We start from the raw sequence: 20,281 nt of genomic DNA, 5'->3' as shown, positions 1-20,281 counted from the left end.
AATTGGGGTTAAGTGACTTGCCCAGGGTCACACAGCTAGTAAGTGTCCATCTAGCTGCCCCTGGGATCTTCTTTAGAACAGCTTCATATTCAAATGATGCAACACAGAGAAAAATATTCAGAAGTCAATGAAGTCCAAACTCCGTGCTGCCATGGTCCAAAACAAGTTCTGGAACATCTACTACTCTATCCTTCAGGTTTGGTCCACTCAGTAAGGAAAGACAGGAAGATCCCTGCCACAAATCTTTTTTTTCCAAGGCCAAGAGTCTTATGCTTCTTATCCTTGAGGGTAATCCTTTGCTCATCCCACCCTTCTGCATTCTATGTGCCACCACCAGGCATGGAGAAGAGACCAGAGACTTCATAACACTATCAAGGCTGGGTAGCTCTTGGAGGGGCCAATGCATGAAGAGGTAGGGTGGAGGGAGGAAATCACCCTAGCTTATCTGCTACCTTCTCATTTTAATTGACTACTCTTCATTAAGTAGAAGATACTTGTTCCTACATTGCTGAAGACCCACAAATGTTACTGACTTTGGAACAAAGCTTCAGTTGCCCCAGCCCTAGTTATGGCCTTGAAGGCCATGCAGAAGCCAGAGGCAATCCTCAGATTGAAAGTCCTGACTCAGAAAGTGGGACCCACAAAGCAAGCAGTGCCTGGCTTTAGTCTGTAGTATGACTTTTTGTGAGGTCTTAAGAGTCATGTAGTCCAATTCAATACAATAATTTCTTCTGTTGTATAGCTAAGGTGGGTAAAGAATTTGCCAATAATCTACTGGTGCTGAAATTATAAGTAATTAATGCTCTCTTGATCCCTTCACCAAACAGTCATAAGAGGAGCATTTATCCTTGTCAGGATGGCAAGAAACGAATGGGCTGAGAGTTGGCTGAGAATGAACTGATGCCAGAATTAACATAACCATGATGTGCAGGTAACATATTCATCCTGGCTACTCTGATCCATGACTAGCCACTATGATAGGTTGAATTCATTTCGACTCAACAAACATCTATAATGATGTATGTGTGGATGCCCTGTATCTGTACATATTCGATTTTATACCTCACATCAGAAAGATGCAAAGCTATGTAAAAGCTGGTGGAGCTTCCTCTGGTGTCTGTCACTTACCTGCATATATCTAATCTGAAAGCATGAAGAGAGAAGAAATACAAACAGTTAGCGAAGCCCATGCTCTGCAACTTCAAGCTGGGCTTGGGAGAGAGCCAGGCCCCAGTTCTCCAACATTCCGCCCGTGACATAAGACAGCCCATTACAGTCAGCTACACCTGCACAAACATCACGGCTCCATGCAGGAGGAGAAACAGCTCTGGAACCAAGCCTGGCCACCGAACTCTTCCTCACACCGACACATTTATATTGCTTCAAAAAAAAGGACGATTCGTCATTCCCTAAGCTTTTACCTCGGGCCAGAGAGCTCCTGATTGTACTTGTCTTCACAAAACCCAATTCAATTCAATGAACACTTGCAGGGCGCTGAGGATATGAAAACAAAAAATATATTCCTTGCCCTCAAAGAGTTTACATTTCTACTTGAATGGTAGGAGGGAGGACAGAATAGATTTCCACTGCCTTCCATTGACAGCATTAGGCTAATTCTAGGCATAACAGGGAAAATAAAACCACCTGCTTTATCTCCGAGAGGATGCAGGCATGAAGTGCCATTTCCATCCTGCTAGGGATCAACAGGGCCACTCTGTAAACGTTTCAGTCCTTCGGCTGGGAGATTAAGGGCTTCACAAAGCAGCACTTGTAATACATCCATCTCTTCCCTAGAACACAGATAAGCAATCTTCCCTTATGCTCCCTGGCAGACTTTGAAAATAAATCTTAGGACTTTTCATGTGCGTTTTGAGATTAAATAAACACCCTAAATGGGAACATTATCAGGAGCTAGGAAAAAAGGACACATCCTCTCTAAGGGAGGATGACTGTGGAGATGGCAATATGGATACTAGGGAATTTGTGTAGGCAGAGATATTCATTCAATACAGAATTCTTTAATTTTTTACCATTTCAATTTTTATTGCTATCTTCATATTTTAGTCACAAGATAGTTTTTTTTTTTTTTTCCTTAAAGGCAATTGGGGTTAAGTGACTTGCCAGGCTCACACAGTTAGCAAGTATCTGAGGTCAGATTTGATCTCAGGGCCTCTTGACTCCAGGGCCAGTGCTCTTAAGACATGTCTTAGTCATAGAGTAGAACACATAGGTGGTCAAAGAGGCCTTCATGAGGAAACGTACTGAGACCTAGAACTAAAATTTCTTCTAATCACCACTGATTGTCAAATTCAAAATGGTCATCAGGGAGATCTTTGGCTTTCAGGTATGAACTTCCAGAAGGCCCTGTGGTAGGAAGGAGGAAAACACTAAACCAAGTCACACAGTGTTTGGGGTGATTAATTTGGACCATCTATCTGAACAGGCTTGGTTTGGGAACCACTCTATCATGAGGGTGGAACAGAGATGGGCTCGCTCTAATCTGGACAAATTGACTTCTTTTAGAAACATACAAAAAAAAAAAAGAAAAGAAAAGAAAGAAACATGCCCTTCTTCTTGCCCTGGAAATGTCCTTCCTGACTCTGACAGGGAAATTCAGCCTCAGGAATCCTCCCAGGCCCATGCCCCAGGGTCAAGGGAGGCAGGTAAAAGGCACAGTCTGTAAGTATTCTGCAGAGAGGAGATATTGGTCGTCATACTCTCTTCCTGGGCTCTGCTCTTGGCTTCTTTGTTGCACATGTGGGAAGAGGGGAAACCCACAAAATATAAATTAGAACCACCTTCATCTTAAGAGCAGGTTTGTTTGGTGTGGAAAGTAAATTCTGGTCTCTGAAAGGCATATTCACATCTGCCTCTGTTGTGGCACCAGTAAAGCAATAGCCACTCCCTCAGAATGAGAAATATCTCTTTGAAAGGCACTTTTGGGGTTGTTTTTCCCCCTCTGCTGTCTTTTCTTTCACCACCACCAGCTGGTTAGTGCTACACTAAGGGAAAAAAAAACACTTAAATTTGGTGTCTGGGTAAAATCCAATTTTGTTCAGTGGCAGCACATGGTTTCACAAAAACACTAACCCACACAGAATGGACTTGTTGATGGTTTGGAGAAGAAGAACTTTGGGTCAGAGATGCCAAATAAGCTCTATCAGCATGTTTCAACCTCACTACTACATGTACCTCCCTTGGGCAGGGAAGGCTGGTGGCCTTAAGGAGGAGTAGTTACACTTGATAAAAAAAAATACGCAGTGGGAAACTGGCTTCAGACAGATTATTAGTCAAGTTGCTTGGAAGTAAATATACTTGCCACATAAAGGATGCACAGCTGGCTAATTGAGCCAATATCAGCCTCATCGTTCTGTGTACAAAAGGATGAAATGATACCCGCTGTGTGCAATGGGCACTGAGCAACTATTTGTAATGTTGTTTTTTTTGCAATAAGAACTTAGAACTTTGCAAATCCTTCAGAGGAGAATTCCATAGCAACACATTAAAAAATCTTACAAATGGTACCAGTGGCTCTAATCTAGTTTCTTTCTGCCTTTTCACAAAGGCCCGAACAATCAGAAGAGATGCGTCAGCAGATTTTGAGGACTGATGCTTCTAAATCTAAGGCAAGGAGGGTGGGGGATGGGGGTGGGGAGACATACACCCACACACATACATTACCATAGGCTGTTGGACTTCCACTTTAATAATATCCTCATAGATATCATCACCTTCATCTTCACACGGGACGCAGTCATAGATATCCTCACCCAGATCATGTTCACTGAAACAAGATGAACACAATATTAGGAATGAACAGACGTGTTTCTATAACCTTGCAAATGAGCAAGTCAAACCGAGTCAATAAATAGCAAGGAATTGGTGGTTCTAAATTAGTTTTAGGATCATATCCAACAAATGAACAGCACTGAGGTTGCTTCTGCATGGGCAGTGTGAAGTAGTGAGGGCAGGCAACGAGCCAAGCTCCGTCGGCAGCTTACCATGATTGTCTCGGTGCCAGGAGACATAGAATATGAAAATTGGAAGGGACCTCAGAACACAGAATGCCAGAATGCAGAGCTTGCAATGGTAAGAGTTGGAAGGGGAAAAACAGGGAATATTAAAATATACAATCGCATAATGTTGGAAGTAGAAGGGACATCATTTCTTCTAGGCCAGGGCTTCTTAAATTTTTTCCACTTTGCATTTGGGCGGCATTCATCGGTGTTGCACGGCCTGAGAGCATGCGCAGTGCAAAGTGCGCATGCCTTGTGTTCAGAACCAAAGCTGCGGTGAAGTCTGGGTGATGCAATTGGCACTGCCAGAAACACCTCAGATTCATTGTATGTTTGATTTTGAATTAATTTTTGGTTGTTTCGTGTTCAGAAACCGTTTACTATTGCCAAATTTTTCACAGCCCCATATGGGTTAGTTTAAGAAGTGCTGTTTTAAAGGCATCAAGGTGGCACAGTAGATAGAACTCTAGCCTTGGAGACAGGAGGACTTGAGTTCAAATGTGACCGCAGACACTTGACACTTACTAGCTGTGTGACCCTGGGCAAGTCATTTAACCCTGATTGCCTCACCAAAAAGGAAAAAAAAGTGCTGTTCTAGTCCAATGCTCCCGTTTTACAGAAAAGAAAACATATAGGAAAAAGAGGTGACTATCCTAATTTAAAAACAACCACGTAGTCATTATCAATGGTGTGGCCAAGATTGGAGTAATGCCAGTGTATCCCTCTACACATTAAAGGGAAGGAAAAGGAGAAAGAGCATTTATTAAGTGCCTACTATGTTATATGTATGTATATATAATATATATTATATATTCCATAAATACATGTTACATATAAAACTATATACATATGTGTCTATGTACTTGTATATATACGTATGTGTGGATGTTTGTATGTGTATGTGTGCCCTTTACAAACATTATGTTATTTGATCCTTACAACAACCTTGTGAGGTACATGCCATTATTATCCTCATTTTTCAAGTTAAGGAAACTTAAGCAGACAGACATTAAGTGACTTGCCCAGGGTCACACTGCTAGTTATATGTTTGGATATCATTCCTGATTTTGGGCCCAGAGCTCTATCTACTGTGCCATCTAACTTCCATTAAGCACCCTGTTGTGAGTTCTCTGGTGTGCCTTTCATGCCAGGATCCCAATGCATCTTACACTCAATGACTTCAATAAAGTCCTTAACAGCTCTCTCTGAAAGTGAAGACAAAGAATATTGCCCCCCCCCCCAATTTCACAGTTAGGGAAATCAACGTGCTAAAAAGTATCCCCACCCAAAAGCCAAAAAGTTAGGTAGCACACAGAGACCAAGTTAGGAGTTCCTTGTTTCCAGTGTCCTGCTTCCTTGAAATTATTGCCTTTTATTTCCATTTGCAAGAAATAAAAATGTAAAGAAAAACAAGCCATTACCTTCAAAATCTGCCTTTCTCAGACATAACCATAAAATTATGTAACCCAGACTTTCTTCTGCCTTTACAAACCCCTTCAGACATTTCCAGGTAGAACATAAAAGGGAAATCTGTAGGTATGTCATTTCTAATATATATATTCCTGGGGAACCTGCCTGGAAGGGTGCCCTGAGAGTTTTAGATGTAAGCTGTCTAATCTAAATGTTAAAAATACAAAATGATTTTTATCAGTTTACGCCCAGGGCATGGATCCCCAGGGCTTCATAGTCTACATAACCTTATGGATAATAGAATCTGTATACAACCGTAATCCAAGAAGTGTGTGTGTGTGTGTGTGTGTGTGTGTGTGTGTGTGTGCACAAGCATACATGCATGCACATGCATGTGTTTGTATGTGGGCAATACAGCTAGTCATGGCAAAGAGTGCAATGGGGATTATGATTATTAATAAATGATTAGAGAAATGTAAATTAAAACAATTCTGAGATACCACCTCGCATCTATCAAATTGGCTAACATGAAAGAAAGGGAATATGACAAATGCTGGAGGGGATGTGGGAAAATTGGCACCCTAATGCACTATTGGTGAAATTGTGAACTAGTCTAACAATTTTGGAGAACATTTTGAAACTCACCCAAAGGGCTATAAAACCGTGCATACTCTTTGGCCCAGCAATACCACTACTTAGATCCGTATCCCAAAGAGATCAAAGAAAAGGGAAAAGGATCTACTTGTACAAAAATATGTATAGCAACTCTTTTTTGTGGTGGCAAAGAATTGGAAATTGAAGGGATGCCCATCAATTGGAGAATGGCTGAACAAATTGTGGTATATGATTGTGATGAAATACTATTGTGCTATGAGAAATGATGAACGGAATGCTTTCAGAAAAACCTGGGAAAACTTATACGAACCAATGCAAAGTGAAGTGAGGAGAACCAGAAGAACACTGTACACAGTAACAGCAACATTGTAAGGGTGACTAACTGTGAAAGACTTAGCTACGTTGATCAAGACAATGGTCCAAGACTATTCCAAAGGACCGAGGATGAAAAATGTTATCTGCCCTCAGAGAGAGAACTGATGAACTCTGTGTGCAGACTGAAGCATACTTTTAAAAACTTTTCTTGTCTTTTTGATATGCATTTTTTCTTTTGCAACATGGCTCATATGGAAATGTTTTATATGACTTCACATGTATAATAAATATCAAATTACTTGCCTTCTCAGTGGGTGGGGGAGAGGCAGGAGCAAGGAAAGAATTTAGAACTCAAAATTTTAAAAAATGAATGTTAAAATTTTTCTTACATGTAATTGGGAAGTATTTAATGAAATAAATAAAAATATAACATTAAAAAAGGATTACCAGTAAGAATTTTGGTATTAAGTCACTGATAGCATAAAGAAAAAAATATATCATCAACTGATTTCATTAAAACCATCAGTGAAATTTCCCTTTAAATCATGTGAAATCATTTGGGTCTTAAACAGAGGGAAGAAAGGAAGGTCATGGGTCATGGAACAAGATTTTCTACTACATCTAGCTATCAGGCAAACCATCTATCCACAAGGCAAACAATCTCATTTGTTTTACAAGTTGACAAAATTGATTTCCATTCATAATTCCCTTATGATTTGGATGCAGGAATTTACTAAACCTATCCAGAGCAGACGTGTCAAACAAATAGCCCACAACCTGCCTGAAGGTGGCCTGAACCAGATTAAAATGTAGTTCCTATCTGATTCTAATCTGTCGATGTATTTAAAAAAAAAAGAAAGAAATACATAAACATATGTGGTTTTCTAAGTCAGTATGTGGCCAGCAAGGATCCTGACATATGGGTTAGCGGCCCTTGCTTCTGTTTGAGCCTGACACCACTGACCTAGAGTGTGTGCCTCACCAGCCCTAACCTACAGATCAAAGGACTGCTCTCTGAGGTGTTCAAGCGGGGAACGCAGGAGCACAAAACCCTTTTGGATCCAAGCTGAGAAGGGCTTAGAGGCTGGCTGGCTTCTGGAGCCCCTGCCCTCCTCAGCCTTCCCCCTCATGTCAAAAAGCACTAGCATACTTTTATGCAGCCCCAGCACAAAGCTCCATTTCTTGCTGCGAAGGGAAGCCCTGCACATTTGTGCCAGCTCTTTGCTTTGTGCCAGGGTTTCCTTTCAACCCGGCGGGTGATAGGATCTCACATCCTGTGTTCAAAGGTCGGCTCCGCCAAAGCTCACTTCCAGAAGTCATTGAAATGCTGCAGAACGTTCCCCAGGACAACTGGGCCAGAGGAAACATTCAGGTGTTTGAAGGGGTGAGGGTGGTGTGTGCAGAAATGCTAATATAGGATGGCTGCCAGCGGCACACAAAACCCTGGTGGAACTGTAATCCAATAAACTTGAATTAAAAATAAACATGTCCCAGAAGCACTAATCTATTGCATCAACTATAGTTTGGGGCTGTGTTTTTTCCCCTTCGGTTTGCAAGGGCGGAAGGAGAAACAGCTCTTTTAACATGGGCCACACCATGGTGTGAGAAGCAGCATGGCTTAATAGAGAGTTAGTCTCGGTGTCAAGGAAGATGAGAGGAGCTTGACTGCCACCTCTGATACACACTGGCTGTCATTTAACTTCTCAGCGTCCCAAGAAACTCTTTAAGACTCTATGTTGCATGTATAACCTATATCAGATTACTTGCTGTCTTAGGGAGTGGGGAGAGGATGGAGAAAATTTGGAATTCAAAATCTTTCAAAAAATGAATGTTGAAAATTGTTTTTACATGTAATTGGAAAAAATAAAATACAATTAATTTTTTAACAAGACTATCTATTGCAGAGCAGGTGCTGGTCTGTATTGGTAAAGGGGATATTCTCACTGAGAGCTGACCTTACAAAAACTGAGCTAGGAATCGGAAGAATTGGGTTCCAGTCTGGTAGGTTGGCAGGAATGTTTCTGAGAATATAGCTTTCTATAATAATCAATTTTAAAAGGCTCATCTCATTCATCAAGTCTCTGGTGATCAGTGAGCAGGACGACAAACAGTGTGACTTGAGATTTCCCCCCTCAGGCATCATAAACCTACTGAACATGGCAGACAACCAAAACTTGGGGATAAATGGTAGGGGGTACCAGCCATTGCTCCTAGGTTCTATCAGCTTTGGATGATCCCATGCTGTTGAGTCAGCAAGGCAGCAGCTAAAGAAAGGCCATTGTCAAGAAAGGCCAAAAGTAAAGAGAGGGAAGTTTGCAGAGAAGCTAAAATTAAGCAATGTGAAAGGCAAATTAAGTCTTTCACTTTTACTTCCTCCAAAGTGGAGATCAGCTTTGAGAGGATCTATTGGCAAGGGCAGGGCATGAAAGAAAGAAGGAAAGCCCCAAGGTATTACAAGATTTTTTTTTCCTTAGAATTTTAAAATGTTAAAACCAGAAAGAGCCCTTAGAGAGACACAGATTGTTAGAGCAAAAAGTGACTTTAGAATATAGTATGGCAGAGCTAGAAGGAACCTTAGGAAGCATCTGGTCTGACCTTTTCACTTTACAGAAAGGGAAACTGAGGCTCAGAGAGAGCCTCTGCCTACTTTACTGGGTTGGCATGAGAAAAAAAAATAAAAGAATCTGTGATTGTCATGTATAAATTGTAAGAAGCTATGGAAATCTAAGGGATAATTGAAGGATTATTCTTCTCCCTACTTTCCCTCAAAACACTTGGAAATCACCATACTAGAACCAGTATGGGTACGGACTAATGACCATTACACATCAGTGAAGAAGGATTTGGCATTGTTACACTATTCCTTGCTCTTTGTCATCTCTGTTCCTTTTTATTGAGATTGCTGCGTGCACACCTGGCTTACTCAAAACACATGGGGCTGTCTGTCATATATCTAACTACACCTGCTTTTGCTGCTGCACTTGGAAACCTGCAGGTACAAGAAAACAACTAGGAAGTCTGTGATCTTAATGCTTAGAAACTCAGATATGGGTCACTCTCCTCTGTGTAGCAAAGTGTTTGTGATATATAGTCTAGGGCAGCCCTAGAAGAGGAGCTAGGAGGCACAGTGGATAGAGTGCTAGGCCTGGAGGTGGGAAGATCTGAGTTCAAATCCAGCCTCAGATACTTACTAGCTTTGTGACTCTGAGTTAGTCACTTAACCCTGCTTGTCTCAGTTTGCTCATCTGTAAAATGAGTGAAAGAAGGAAATGGCAAACCACTCTAATATCTCCACCAAGAAACCCCCAAAAGGAATCACAAAGAGTCAGACATCACTGAAATGACTAAACAACAGCCCTATAAGAGTCTTAGGCCTCCTGCTAGTTTAACTTAGTTTAACCTGTCTGGCCAGAAACCTATAAGGGAAGGGAATAAGCATTTATTTATGTAATACCTATGTGCCAAGCACTGTGCTAAGCATTTTATAAATATCTCATTTGATTCTCACAACAACTCCATTTTACAGTTGAGGAAACAGAGGCAAACAGGTTAAATGACTTGCCCAGGGTCATATAGCCAGTAAGTATCTGAATCCAGATTTGAACTCAGGTCTTCCTGACTCCAGATCCAGCTATACCATATATACTGTAGTCAGGCACAACATTCACCGTAGTCTCCTGAAGCCCAGGGACACAGCGGGGGGGGGGGGGGAAGCAGATGCCCATGGATTGGGGCTTAAAGGTAGAGGAAGGTCCTTTTCTATTCCCTAATATCCTCTCCTGGTAGCTGCCCCAGAGTTCATGAAATAATTTGTTCCCTTAGTACCTTTCCTTTGAATTTCAGAGGCAGAACTGAATGTGGAATCAAAGGACCTAAGCTCTAATCTAGGTTCTACCATTCATTGCTTTGTAAGTATTTAAGCTTCTCTGGGCCTCAGTTTCTTCACCTGTAAAATGAGGCATCTAGAGTAAAGACTTTGAAGTTCTACCTAGCTTCAGCTCTATGATCCCTTACTTTTGTAAATTTCTTGAGTTTATGTAGTACTTTACTGTTAACAAAGATGTTTACATTCATTACCTCATTTGAACCCCAGGAGGTAGGCAGAGCAGTGGTTTTTATGCCCCTCTTACAAATGAGGAAACTGAGTCCCAAGATGTCATGTGACTTGCTCAAGGAATGACACAGCTTAGTAGGGGGACAGAACATGAATTAGAACCCAGGACTTCTGATTTCTAGTCTAGGGTTCTTCCCACAACACCAGGCTGCCTGCCTCTCATATGAGTTAAAGACCAGATAAAGAGGAAGGTACTTCTTGGGAGAGATAGGTAGATAGTTAGACCTCTCTGTCACTCATTAGAACAGACTGGTTAGCTAGCTATCACCTGGAAGAGTTCTTCCTGATGGAAGGGATAGATAAATATGAATAAGAGAAATGCCAGGAGAATTACAGATCAGAAAATATTGGTAGGCCTAGGTCAGCACCTGCAGTTGAAAGAAAAATGTGGTGTGGCCAGTGACACCAAGAACAAAGATGAAAAGAAGCCAAACAAACTTCAGGGCATTCATAATTCTGGGGAAGCTGCTGTCTCTGCATCAGTTTTCCTGTACTTCCTTAAGCCCAGGTACTACCCATTCAAACCCTCTGCAGTAGATCAAGGCTCTCTCTTCCCTGCTTCTCTCCAAAAAGCCAAGGACTAGAGATGTCCTGAACTCTGGCCTAAGCTGACCCGTTAATTGAATTAGAGATGATTGACTGCTGGGCCAGAAATGTATTGCAAACTCTTGGTTATCTGGTATTCTACAGAGAGGGCTCTATTAACCAGCACTCTTCCAGCTGCACATTCTCAGCCCAACTTGTATTTGAAACAGGCAAAGTGGAGGAGAAATTTCCCTTCTGAGTCATAAAAGTAGTTTCTAGGGAATGTCCAAAGTTCAGTTCATGCTTGGCCCATCTATCTGCCTATACCCTTGACTTTTTTCAGTCTCAGATAGTGATAGCTGATGTTCCCAGTGATGACCTTGATGCCTGGCAAGATTAGAAAAAGCCTTTTGAGTCAGCACAGCAAGGTCTGCTCATGTTTAGTCTAGCTTTGGGCCTAAGTGGTATTTTACTGCATTCTAATTCCTTCACACTTGGTCATCCTTGAAGGGTGTGTATGTTTCTGTGGGTGTGTTGAGACTCACTTGAAAGGATAGTCCATTCTCCATTTCATTCCTCAATCAATTATGCACACAGTAGGTTCTCGATAAATATTTTCTGAATGAGTTCTGTTTTCCAGCATGGTCCCACATATAGGAGTTAAGATTTTTCAACTAGCTCTAGTGGAAAAATATTAATTCCTCTGTTCAACTTTTAAAAAACTTCACAACCTGGCCCCCACATATCTTTCTAGTCTCGCTGGACATTATCTCCCCACCTCCCCCCACCCCAACACACAAACACTCTTGCAGCCAAAATTGCCCTCTCTCTGTTCTTCACATACTACAGGTACTCCATCTTTCCTCTCCCTGCCTTTGCACTGACCATCCCCCATGTCTGGAATGCACTCTCTCCTTCCTTCCACCTCACAGGCTCCTTCCTTTTTCTTTAATACACAGCTCACACACCAAATTCTGCATGAAAACTTTCCAGATCCATCCCCTCCTATCTGCTAATGCCCTCCCTCCCAAACTATCTGGCATTTAACTCCTATATATATATTTGTATTTTATTGCTTTATATTTAAAGACTATATTTTAATGTGCACTTGTCTCCCCCATTAATAATAATAGCTAACATTTATGTAGTGCTTAGTATGTGTCAGGCACTGTGCTAAGTACTTTACCATTAGCTCTTAGGACCTGTTTCATTTATTATACTTTCATCCTTTCATCTCCAATGCCTAGCACAGTGCTTGGCCCATAGTAGGCATCTGTTGATTGATTACTAACTTCATCCCTTTTCAGTGATCACTTGGAAGTCTTGGCCATGACAAAGCTGGGAGTTTAAAAAGTAAAAGACTAGCCAGGGAATCCATAGACCCAAAGTCTGGTCCTGGTTTTGTTGCACAGGACCTTGGGCTGGCTGCTTCTCCCTCCTGGCCCTTAGTTTCTTCACTTGTGAAATAAAGGAGTTGAAAAAAGGCAGCATGGTGCAGTAAAAAGGCCACCAGATTACAGTCAGAGGACCTGAGTTGCTTCCTTGCCCCAGTACAGACTACCTTTATCATTTTGGGAATTTAAAGTGAGATTAAATTTAAAAAGCCACGAGGGCTGGGCAGATAATAGGTAAAAACATCCTTTGCCTTCAAGAAGCTTGCTTTCTCCTGAGAGCTGCAGGCTGTAGGCCAAAGAAATCAACACAAGATAATTTGAGAAGGGAGAGATTATTAACAAAGGGATCAGAAAAGGCATCCCACAGGCACAGGAACTGAGCCTTGAAGCAAGCTAGGGATGCATAATTTCTCTCAGCCTCAGTTTCTTCCTCTGTGAAATGAAGAGGTGAAAAGGAAAAAGAGGTTCTTTTGTGTCCTGAACCTTTTTGACAGTCTAGCGAAATCTTTTCAGAATGTTTTTAAGGAATTGAAGGAAATGTTAACTTTTAGTTATAGGTTAGTGAAAATATTTATGTACTTCCCTCTCACCCCCTTCCAAGTTGCTGGAGTATTTAAAATCTATCCATCAACTTCAGATTAAGAACTCCTAGAATAGATGATCTCTAAGGCTTCCCTGACCCTCCCATCTCCATACTGTTAAAAAAAAAAAAAAAAGAAAAGAAAAGAAAAGGGAAAAAAGCCACTAGACCTGTGATTTCATTGGAGATGGGAATTTTCTGGAAGGAAATTCCTTCTATCAAAGGGGATTATCAGTACCTACCCCTCAACTCAGTCTTATGAAGTTGCATTGGGGCACTGAGACAGTAAGTGATTTTCCTGGAGTCACCCAACTCCAACACCTAAGAGTTAGATACAATCTTTAAAGTCCCTAAACACCATGTTTTGTGTTCTAAGGCTCTTTCTAGCTCTAATATTCAATGAACTATATATTCAGCAACCATTTATTAAATACCTACTATGTGCAATTGGTGCTAGGAGAGGTAAAGATAATTAAGACACATTCCCTCATGGAGTTTATAAACTAGAAAGAATTACAAAATAACTGTAAGGCAAGGGGGAAAACCAAGAAGAACATGAGATGTATAAAATGTTACAGAAGATAGAATGAAGGAGAGATCATGGAGTGGGAAGAAGAGAGGTGATCAGGAAAGATAGGGGTCCAGTGACTCTACCAAACAATTTGAATAATTCTAATCCTATGTCCTATTTCCTCCTCCTCCTCCCCCTCTTCTCTAAACCTATCATTGTCTATATGGTTTCTCATTGTAGGCAGTAGTATGGGCAGATGTGAAATCCTGACAAATCTGGATGTTTTTAGGTAACTTGAAAGATAATCTAGGCAGGGCACTATCCAGCACCAGGGGGATATAATGTGGGGGCAGGGGGGAAGGGAAGTTCTGAATTCTGTGAACCATGCCAACCTCTGCAGCAAGTTGCAGCCCTTACACCTGCCTCAGAAAGCCTTGGCTGTGATGATTATTGTAACCCCCTAATACCACCCCACACTTGGTGTGGGGGGCACATCTCCCCTTTTGTTATAGTAAATTAGTGCCACAGAGATCCATACATACCCTTCTCTTCTACTTGTTTGCAAAAAAGAATGCTATTCCCCTTTGAGCCCTCACTGCCCTCACCGCCCCCTCCCCGTTTACACATAGAACATGCAAGAAAGGGGCACTCAGCCCTTCTGTTTTCTTGCCTCAGGCCAATGTGTACGTTTTAAGGCTGACAGTAAAATATCACTCCTGACAGGCTGGAATGTGCTATTTTGGCCACCGGCCTTTTGATGCTGGTGGAAGGATATAAAGCCATCATTAAGTTGTTACTAGGAAACCAAACCTGACATCCTTGCTTAGGGTCATCCCTGAAAGGTGCTTAGTCTGTGGCATGCTGGGATGAGAGAGGAAGGAAAGGGAGAAATGCAGTGAGGCAGGGAGTGGAGGATGTAGGAAAGCAAAAAAGGCTCCAGCCACTGGTCTCTATTCAATAAATATTTATCAAACACTTACTATATGCAGAGTAGGTCCTGAACTATGCTATGCTGTGTCCTGCTATATATGCCCTATACTACGTAAGGTCCTAAAGATACGAAGATAAATACTGATAAATAAATAAAAACAGATCCTGTTCTCAGGAGACTTAGAATTCAATTGTGGGGAGGGGAGAGAGATAAGAACTGAAGTAATTATGATATAGGGGACAATAAGTGCTATAAGAAATATGAGTAGAAAGAGCATTTTCACTTGGTTGTGGAAGGAAAAGAAGAATGCCTCATAGAAGAGGTGGTTGGACAAGATGGTCTCAAAGCGACTTTCAAGCTCCAAAGTTTTATGAGTTTGTGATTCTCTACATTTGCTGCTAGGTGGCACAGCCTGGAGTTAGGAAGACCTGAGTTCAAATCTGGCCTCAGACACTTACTAGCTGTGTGACCTTGGACGAGTCATTTAACTCTGTTTGCTTTATTTTTCTCATCTGTAAACTGATCTGGAGAAGGAAATGGCAAGCCACTCCAGCATCTTTGTCAAGAAAATTCCAAAACGGGGTCACGTAGAGTCAGACACTACTGAAACAACTGAACAACAACAAATGAGCCGGAGAAGGAAATGGCAAACACTCCAGTATCTTTGCCAAGAAAACCCCAAATGGGGTCATGAAGAGTTGGACATTATTCAAATGACTGAACAACAACAAAACATCTGCTGCCCCTATACTCTACCCCAGGGAACTGAGTCAAGTCTATCCAACTCCCCTGAAATCTGGGGTGAATAAAGTATACATAGACCACGCATAGAGAGCTTCACAGGGTTATATAAATGCTTCTGTTTCATTCTTTCTCTTTTTAAAAATTAAACTTTGATTTAACTGAGTTTAAGTGACTTTTCAGTGTCTAGTATGACTACTAGTGTCATTTTATGTGGATTCGAAAGAGTAGCTCCTGATTCTATCAGTGGACAGTGTGGAAAAAATGTAGTATTAAGAGTCTGCCTGGTCAAGGACAGCTGGACAACTCATTGTCCAGCATGAATTGTCAGATGAGTCATAAAGTCATTTGTTTACTTGCGCAGCACCTCTGGAAAGAAGAATAGGGATAAAGTGGTGGACACCAATTTGGGGACTGAGGTTCCAATACTACCTGCTCCCCATTCCTTGCTGCCTGACCTGGAAAGACAAATCACATATGTTCTCTATGACTGTTTCCTTGGTCAAGGAAATGGATTGTAGAGTTTATAGTGAGAAGTGGCCTTGGAAGGTAAGCAGTTGAACTCCTTCATTTCACAGATTGTGAAACAGATTCACCAAAAGGATTAAATTACTTGGCAAGGTCATATACAGAGTTAGGAGTAGAGTTGGGATTCAAACCTAGGTCTTCTGACTCCAAATTCGATGAGTATTGGGGATATTTAAAAAAAAAGTCTAGCCTACTTCACAGGCTGTTATAAAAATGAGGAAATGTCTGTGAAGGCAGCATAAAAAACACAAGGGAATGTGATTACTAGGGTGATTTGGGAAACTAATTTGCTCAGATGTGACTGTGGAATTCTGGTGACAATGGGATGGTTAGGGCTATAGAGTTCCTGCTGATTTTTGAGAAAATGAAAATAAGATTGGTGCATACGTGACCTTTAAAAACCAGGTCCCCCTTTGAAGTCCCTGTACTAAATTGGACCACAGAGATTCACTGTAACTGCCTCTGTACTTAAAGTATCTGGGTTTAACTAGGTATTAAAAATAAAAATTCATGTAAATTCTACACTGTATCTGTCAGCCTGCATACATTTGAATATTTAGCCTCCATGCAGAATGGTAATGGTGCTCCCATTGGCCCTCTGGGGAAGGGGATAGACCTGCAAAGGAAGTCATGGGGTGAGGATCTGAAGAAAAGAGTATTTGTCAATTAGCCCTTGACCCATAGAGATGCTGGGGGGAACCAGAAGGTTCTAAGGTCAGGTCCTCAGATCCTGGGGTGGAAGCTGGCAATAGAGAGCCCTTGTCTTCCCTGGTGAGAGAGTTAAAAAGCAGGGGCAAAGTACCCTCCAAGGACAGAGTAAGGGAACCTATAGCACATCTACTCAAACACAAACCAAGGCGGGGTTATTAATCCTGCCTGCCCAAGTCAGCCCAGCCAAGCATCTATAAACACTTCTGGAAAGGTATTTGAGTGCTAATGAGCCAAAATCCAAAATGCAGGGTCTCCTTCCAAGGTAGAGTGGGAAAGGACCAGAGACTACCTATCCAGCTACTTTCACTCTAACTAATGCATAAAAAGAAGAAGATATAGATAATGTGGACAGGAATTGCAGCCAAGAAGACCTAAGTTCAAATCCTGTCTCAGACACTTATTAGTTGTTTGAACCTGGGCAAGTTAATCTCAGTTAAGTCAAAGTTTAATTAAAAAAAAAAAGGGAGCATTAAAAATACAGCAGGCAGGTGTCAGGATACCAGGAACATATATCAAAGGCTATTAAGAGAACAGAACCATATACTGAAGGTAGATGTAAATTCTCCATCTATTGGTATATGTAATCAATCACTCAGATAAATGTGTCTGTTTATTGGATAACCAATAACCCCTGGCAAGGATCTGTGGTGCAACAGAGAAGAAATGGAAAGCCATGAGCTAGTATTAAAAAAGCTTATAGTATAAAGAAGGAAAAGAGGGCATACACAGGAACAAGATATGACACGGAGATAATATATTATCTTTTATAATATAATATTATATTATATATTTCTGATATTTCTAATATAAACTAACCAGAGCTTTATACATCAGTATAGGGGGCCTGTTGGAGTGGATGACTATAATTATAACACATATTTTCACAGTAATTTGTGGTTAACAAAATGCTTTTCTAGAACAACAAACCTTTAAGGTAAGTAGTATTAGTGTCCCTATTTTACAGATCAATACCCATGGATTCACTTAACATGTCTATGCTGATAATTCTCAAACCATTTTTTTTTACCGACCTTCAATCTCCACCTCCAACTATCTTCCAGATATCTTGAACTGAATGTCCAGCTCTTAAACTAAGCTCCTTGAGGGCAGGGACTATTTTTTGCCTCTTTTTGTATCCCCAGTGAATATCACAGTGCCTGGCACCTAGTAGGTACTAAATAAATATTGCCTGATTGATTGGTGATCCCATCAGCTCCCAAGGGTTTAATTCCCTGGTGTAGGTTGGACCATGTCACCTCCCTACTCAATAAACTCCAGTGGCTCCTTATTGGCTCCAAGAGCAAATATAAAAGTTCTGTTTGGTGTTCAAAGCCCTTCATAATCTAGCTCTCTCCTCCCTTTCCAGTCTTCTTACATCTTACTCCCCACCACCTACTCTTCAATACAGTGACACTGACCTCTTGGCTGTTCCAGGAACAAGATACTCCATCTCTCAATTCCAGGCATTATCTCTGGCTGTCCCCTATGCCTCAAATACTCTCCCTCCTCGGCTGTGCCTACTGACCTCCCCGCTTTAAGTCCTAATTAAAATTCCATCTTTTACTGAAAACCTTTCCCAACATCTCTTAATTCTAGTGCCTTCCTTCTGCTAATTACTTCCTATTTATCCTATACATATATATATATATATATACCTTGCTTTTTATATATTTGCTTACATGTTCTCTCATTCATTAGATTATAAGCTCCCTGAGGGCAGGGACTATCTTCTGCCTCTTTTTGTATCCCCAGTGCTTAGCACAATGCCTGGTAAATATTAGGTGCTTAATAGACATTTATTGTTTGATTGAATGATTAGAGAGGAAGGTGTTAACCAAGCCCACAGGACAAGTGATAGAACCAAGATTCAAACATGTGTCTCCTGGCTCCAAATCTACTCCTCTGTTTACTCAACCATACTTCCAGAAAGAAGATAAACAAATCAGGGAGGGCTTCCAAAGAGGGGATTCTTTTCAAAAAGTGGACTTTAGAGAAGGAGAGGAAAGGGTATGATATGGCAGAGAGGATGAGAAAAGATCTACAGAGGAAAAGCAGCATGAAGAGAGTGAGACAACCAGTCAGATGGGGGCAGAGTCCTGAGCCGCCAAGTAGAATGAAAAGGTAGTCAGTCAGATGAGGGAAAAGCCCTAATTGAAGAATTTGGATCAAAGATTGATCTGGGGGCTACTACAGGTTTCAGAGCAACAGAGTAACATGATAAAAATAACAAACGTATCAGAAAAATATGAGCTGTGTGATTTTGGGCAATTCATCTTGCCTTTGCGGACCTCTAAACTTCCAGGTCTACACATTGAAGGGATTGGGCTAGATGATCTCTCAGGTCCCTTCCAGCTCCAACTTTTTATGATTCTGTGCTACACTAAAGCAGAAGGGAAATCTCTAAGCACTTCATTCATGACCCAGTTCTTTCAAAACACACCCTCTAGTCCCTGCCCCGCCCAGCTCAGGGACCTGGAGGAATGAGATGAGTCTAAATGCAACACATATTTTCTTGGCATACAATAGTAACCCTCATAAGGAAATGTCTCCTTTTATTCCAAGCCACCCTCCATCTCTTAACTCCTCCTGTATCAGACAATTCTGGCCTCTACAATCCTCTCTGAGGTAGACACAGAATATGCAGTCAAGGGAGGGCCTCCTTCTGGTCCTTCAGGTCCCATGGCTCTTCCTAGCTTCTTTGTAGGAGACCACGAGAGAAAACTCATCCTGAGAACAAGCTCAGGATGGATGTTCTACAAAGAATGAAAAAAAAAAGAATCCGATAATTTCTTTCCCCCATCTTGGGTAGCAGGTCAGCTTTCCTGAGATACTCCTGCATGAGAGTATGGGAGAATGAAATGGTAAGAACTTTGGACTTGGATGCTGAAGACTTGGGTATCAGTCTTAGTACTGGCACTTATTAGCTGTGTGACCCTGGAAAAGTCACAGAGGGTTTCTGGGTCTCAATTTCCATTTGAGAGGCAGCATGGGGTACAGAATGAAGCACTGACTCGGAGTCAGGAAGACATGACTTCAAGCATGCATCAGACAGGCTAGCTGTATGATCCTATGCAAAACATTTAATCTCTCTATGCCTCAACTGTAAAATGAAGGGGTCAGATTTAATGCCTTTAAGGTCCCTTCTAGCTATAAAAGTTGCTCCTCTGATCCATAAAATAGAGACAATAGACCTAGCACATGCAGCTACTATAAAGAAATCGTTTTGTAAAAGAAACATTATGAAAAGGTATATGCTTATTTTTATTCATTTGTCCCACCACTGAAAGTCCTAATTTTTCCCCCAACTCTACCATTCTCTCTTCTTATTCTTACCCAGTATCATTACTTCAACAAAGATGTCAATTTCTTACTAACCTCTCTAGATTTGGATGAAGGATACCCATCAGTGAGAACACAAAAGGCTGCAGCTTTCCTGGGGACCCATCTATTGACATTTCTTCTCAGTCTGAGCTGCCTTTTTTTTTTTTTAATTTTAAGCATCTATGAATACTTTTATACAGATAAAGCCTCTCCCCACCCTCCACTCCACACACACATACCCTTTTCACTGTATATTTTTTGCTTGGCTAAAGGAAATTAACCACTTTTGTGCTTCTGATTCTTACTGCATTTGCTCTCAAGAAAACTGCACAAGTCTTTGGTTCTACTAATAAGGAAATGAAGAGCCTGTTTTAGTTATAGCTCTGGAACCCAAAGGGACCTCAGAGACCATCTGGTCTAACCTCCTTATTTTGTTAATGAGGAAACTTCAGCTCAGAAAGGTTGGGACTTAGTCAAAGACAGAAAATCAGAGTTTGAACCCTTGAATTGTACCACACTATCCCCAGTGCTGAATTTTATCTCTTCTTTTTTTCTTTTGTTTTTTTTTT

The 20,281-nt window shown here is 41.2% G+C and overlaps 1 protein-coding gene across 1 annotated transcript in view; it reads right to left on the bottom strand.

Annotated features, from left to right (window-relative positions):
• VAV2 (vav guanine nucleotide exchange factor 2) overlaps positions 1–20,281 on the bottom strand; it is a 403,760-nt gene that overhangs the window by 84,118 nt on the left and 299,361 nt on the right. The window contains exon 4 of the mRNA XM_027869640.1: positions 3,682–3,784. Coding sequence (XP_027725441.1) covers positions 3,682–3,784 — 103 coding nt within the window. The remainder of the gene's footprint in view (positions 1–3,681; positions 3,785–20,281) is intronic.

Source organism: Vombatus ursinus, unplaced genomic scaffold, assembly GCF_900497805.2.
Source record: "Vombatus ursinus unplaced genomic scaffold, bare-nosed wombat genome assembly UNPS02014793.1, whole genome shotgun sequence".
Lineage (NCBI taxonomy): Eukaryota > Metazoa > Chordata > Mammalia > Diprotodontia > Vombatidae > Vombatus > Vombatus ursinus.
Note: the sequence above shows the minus strand (reverse complement) of the source record. Positions and strands in the feature narration are given on the sequence as shown.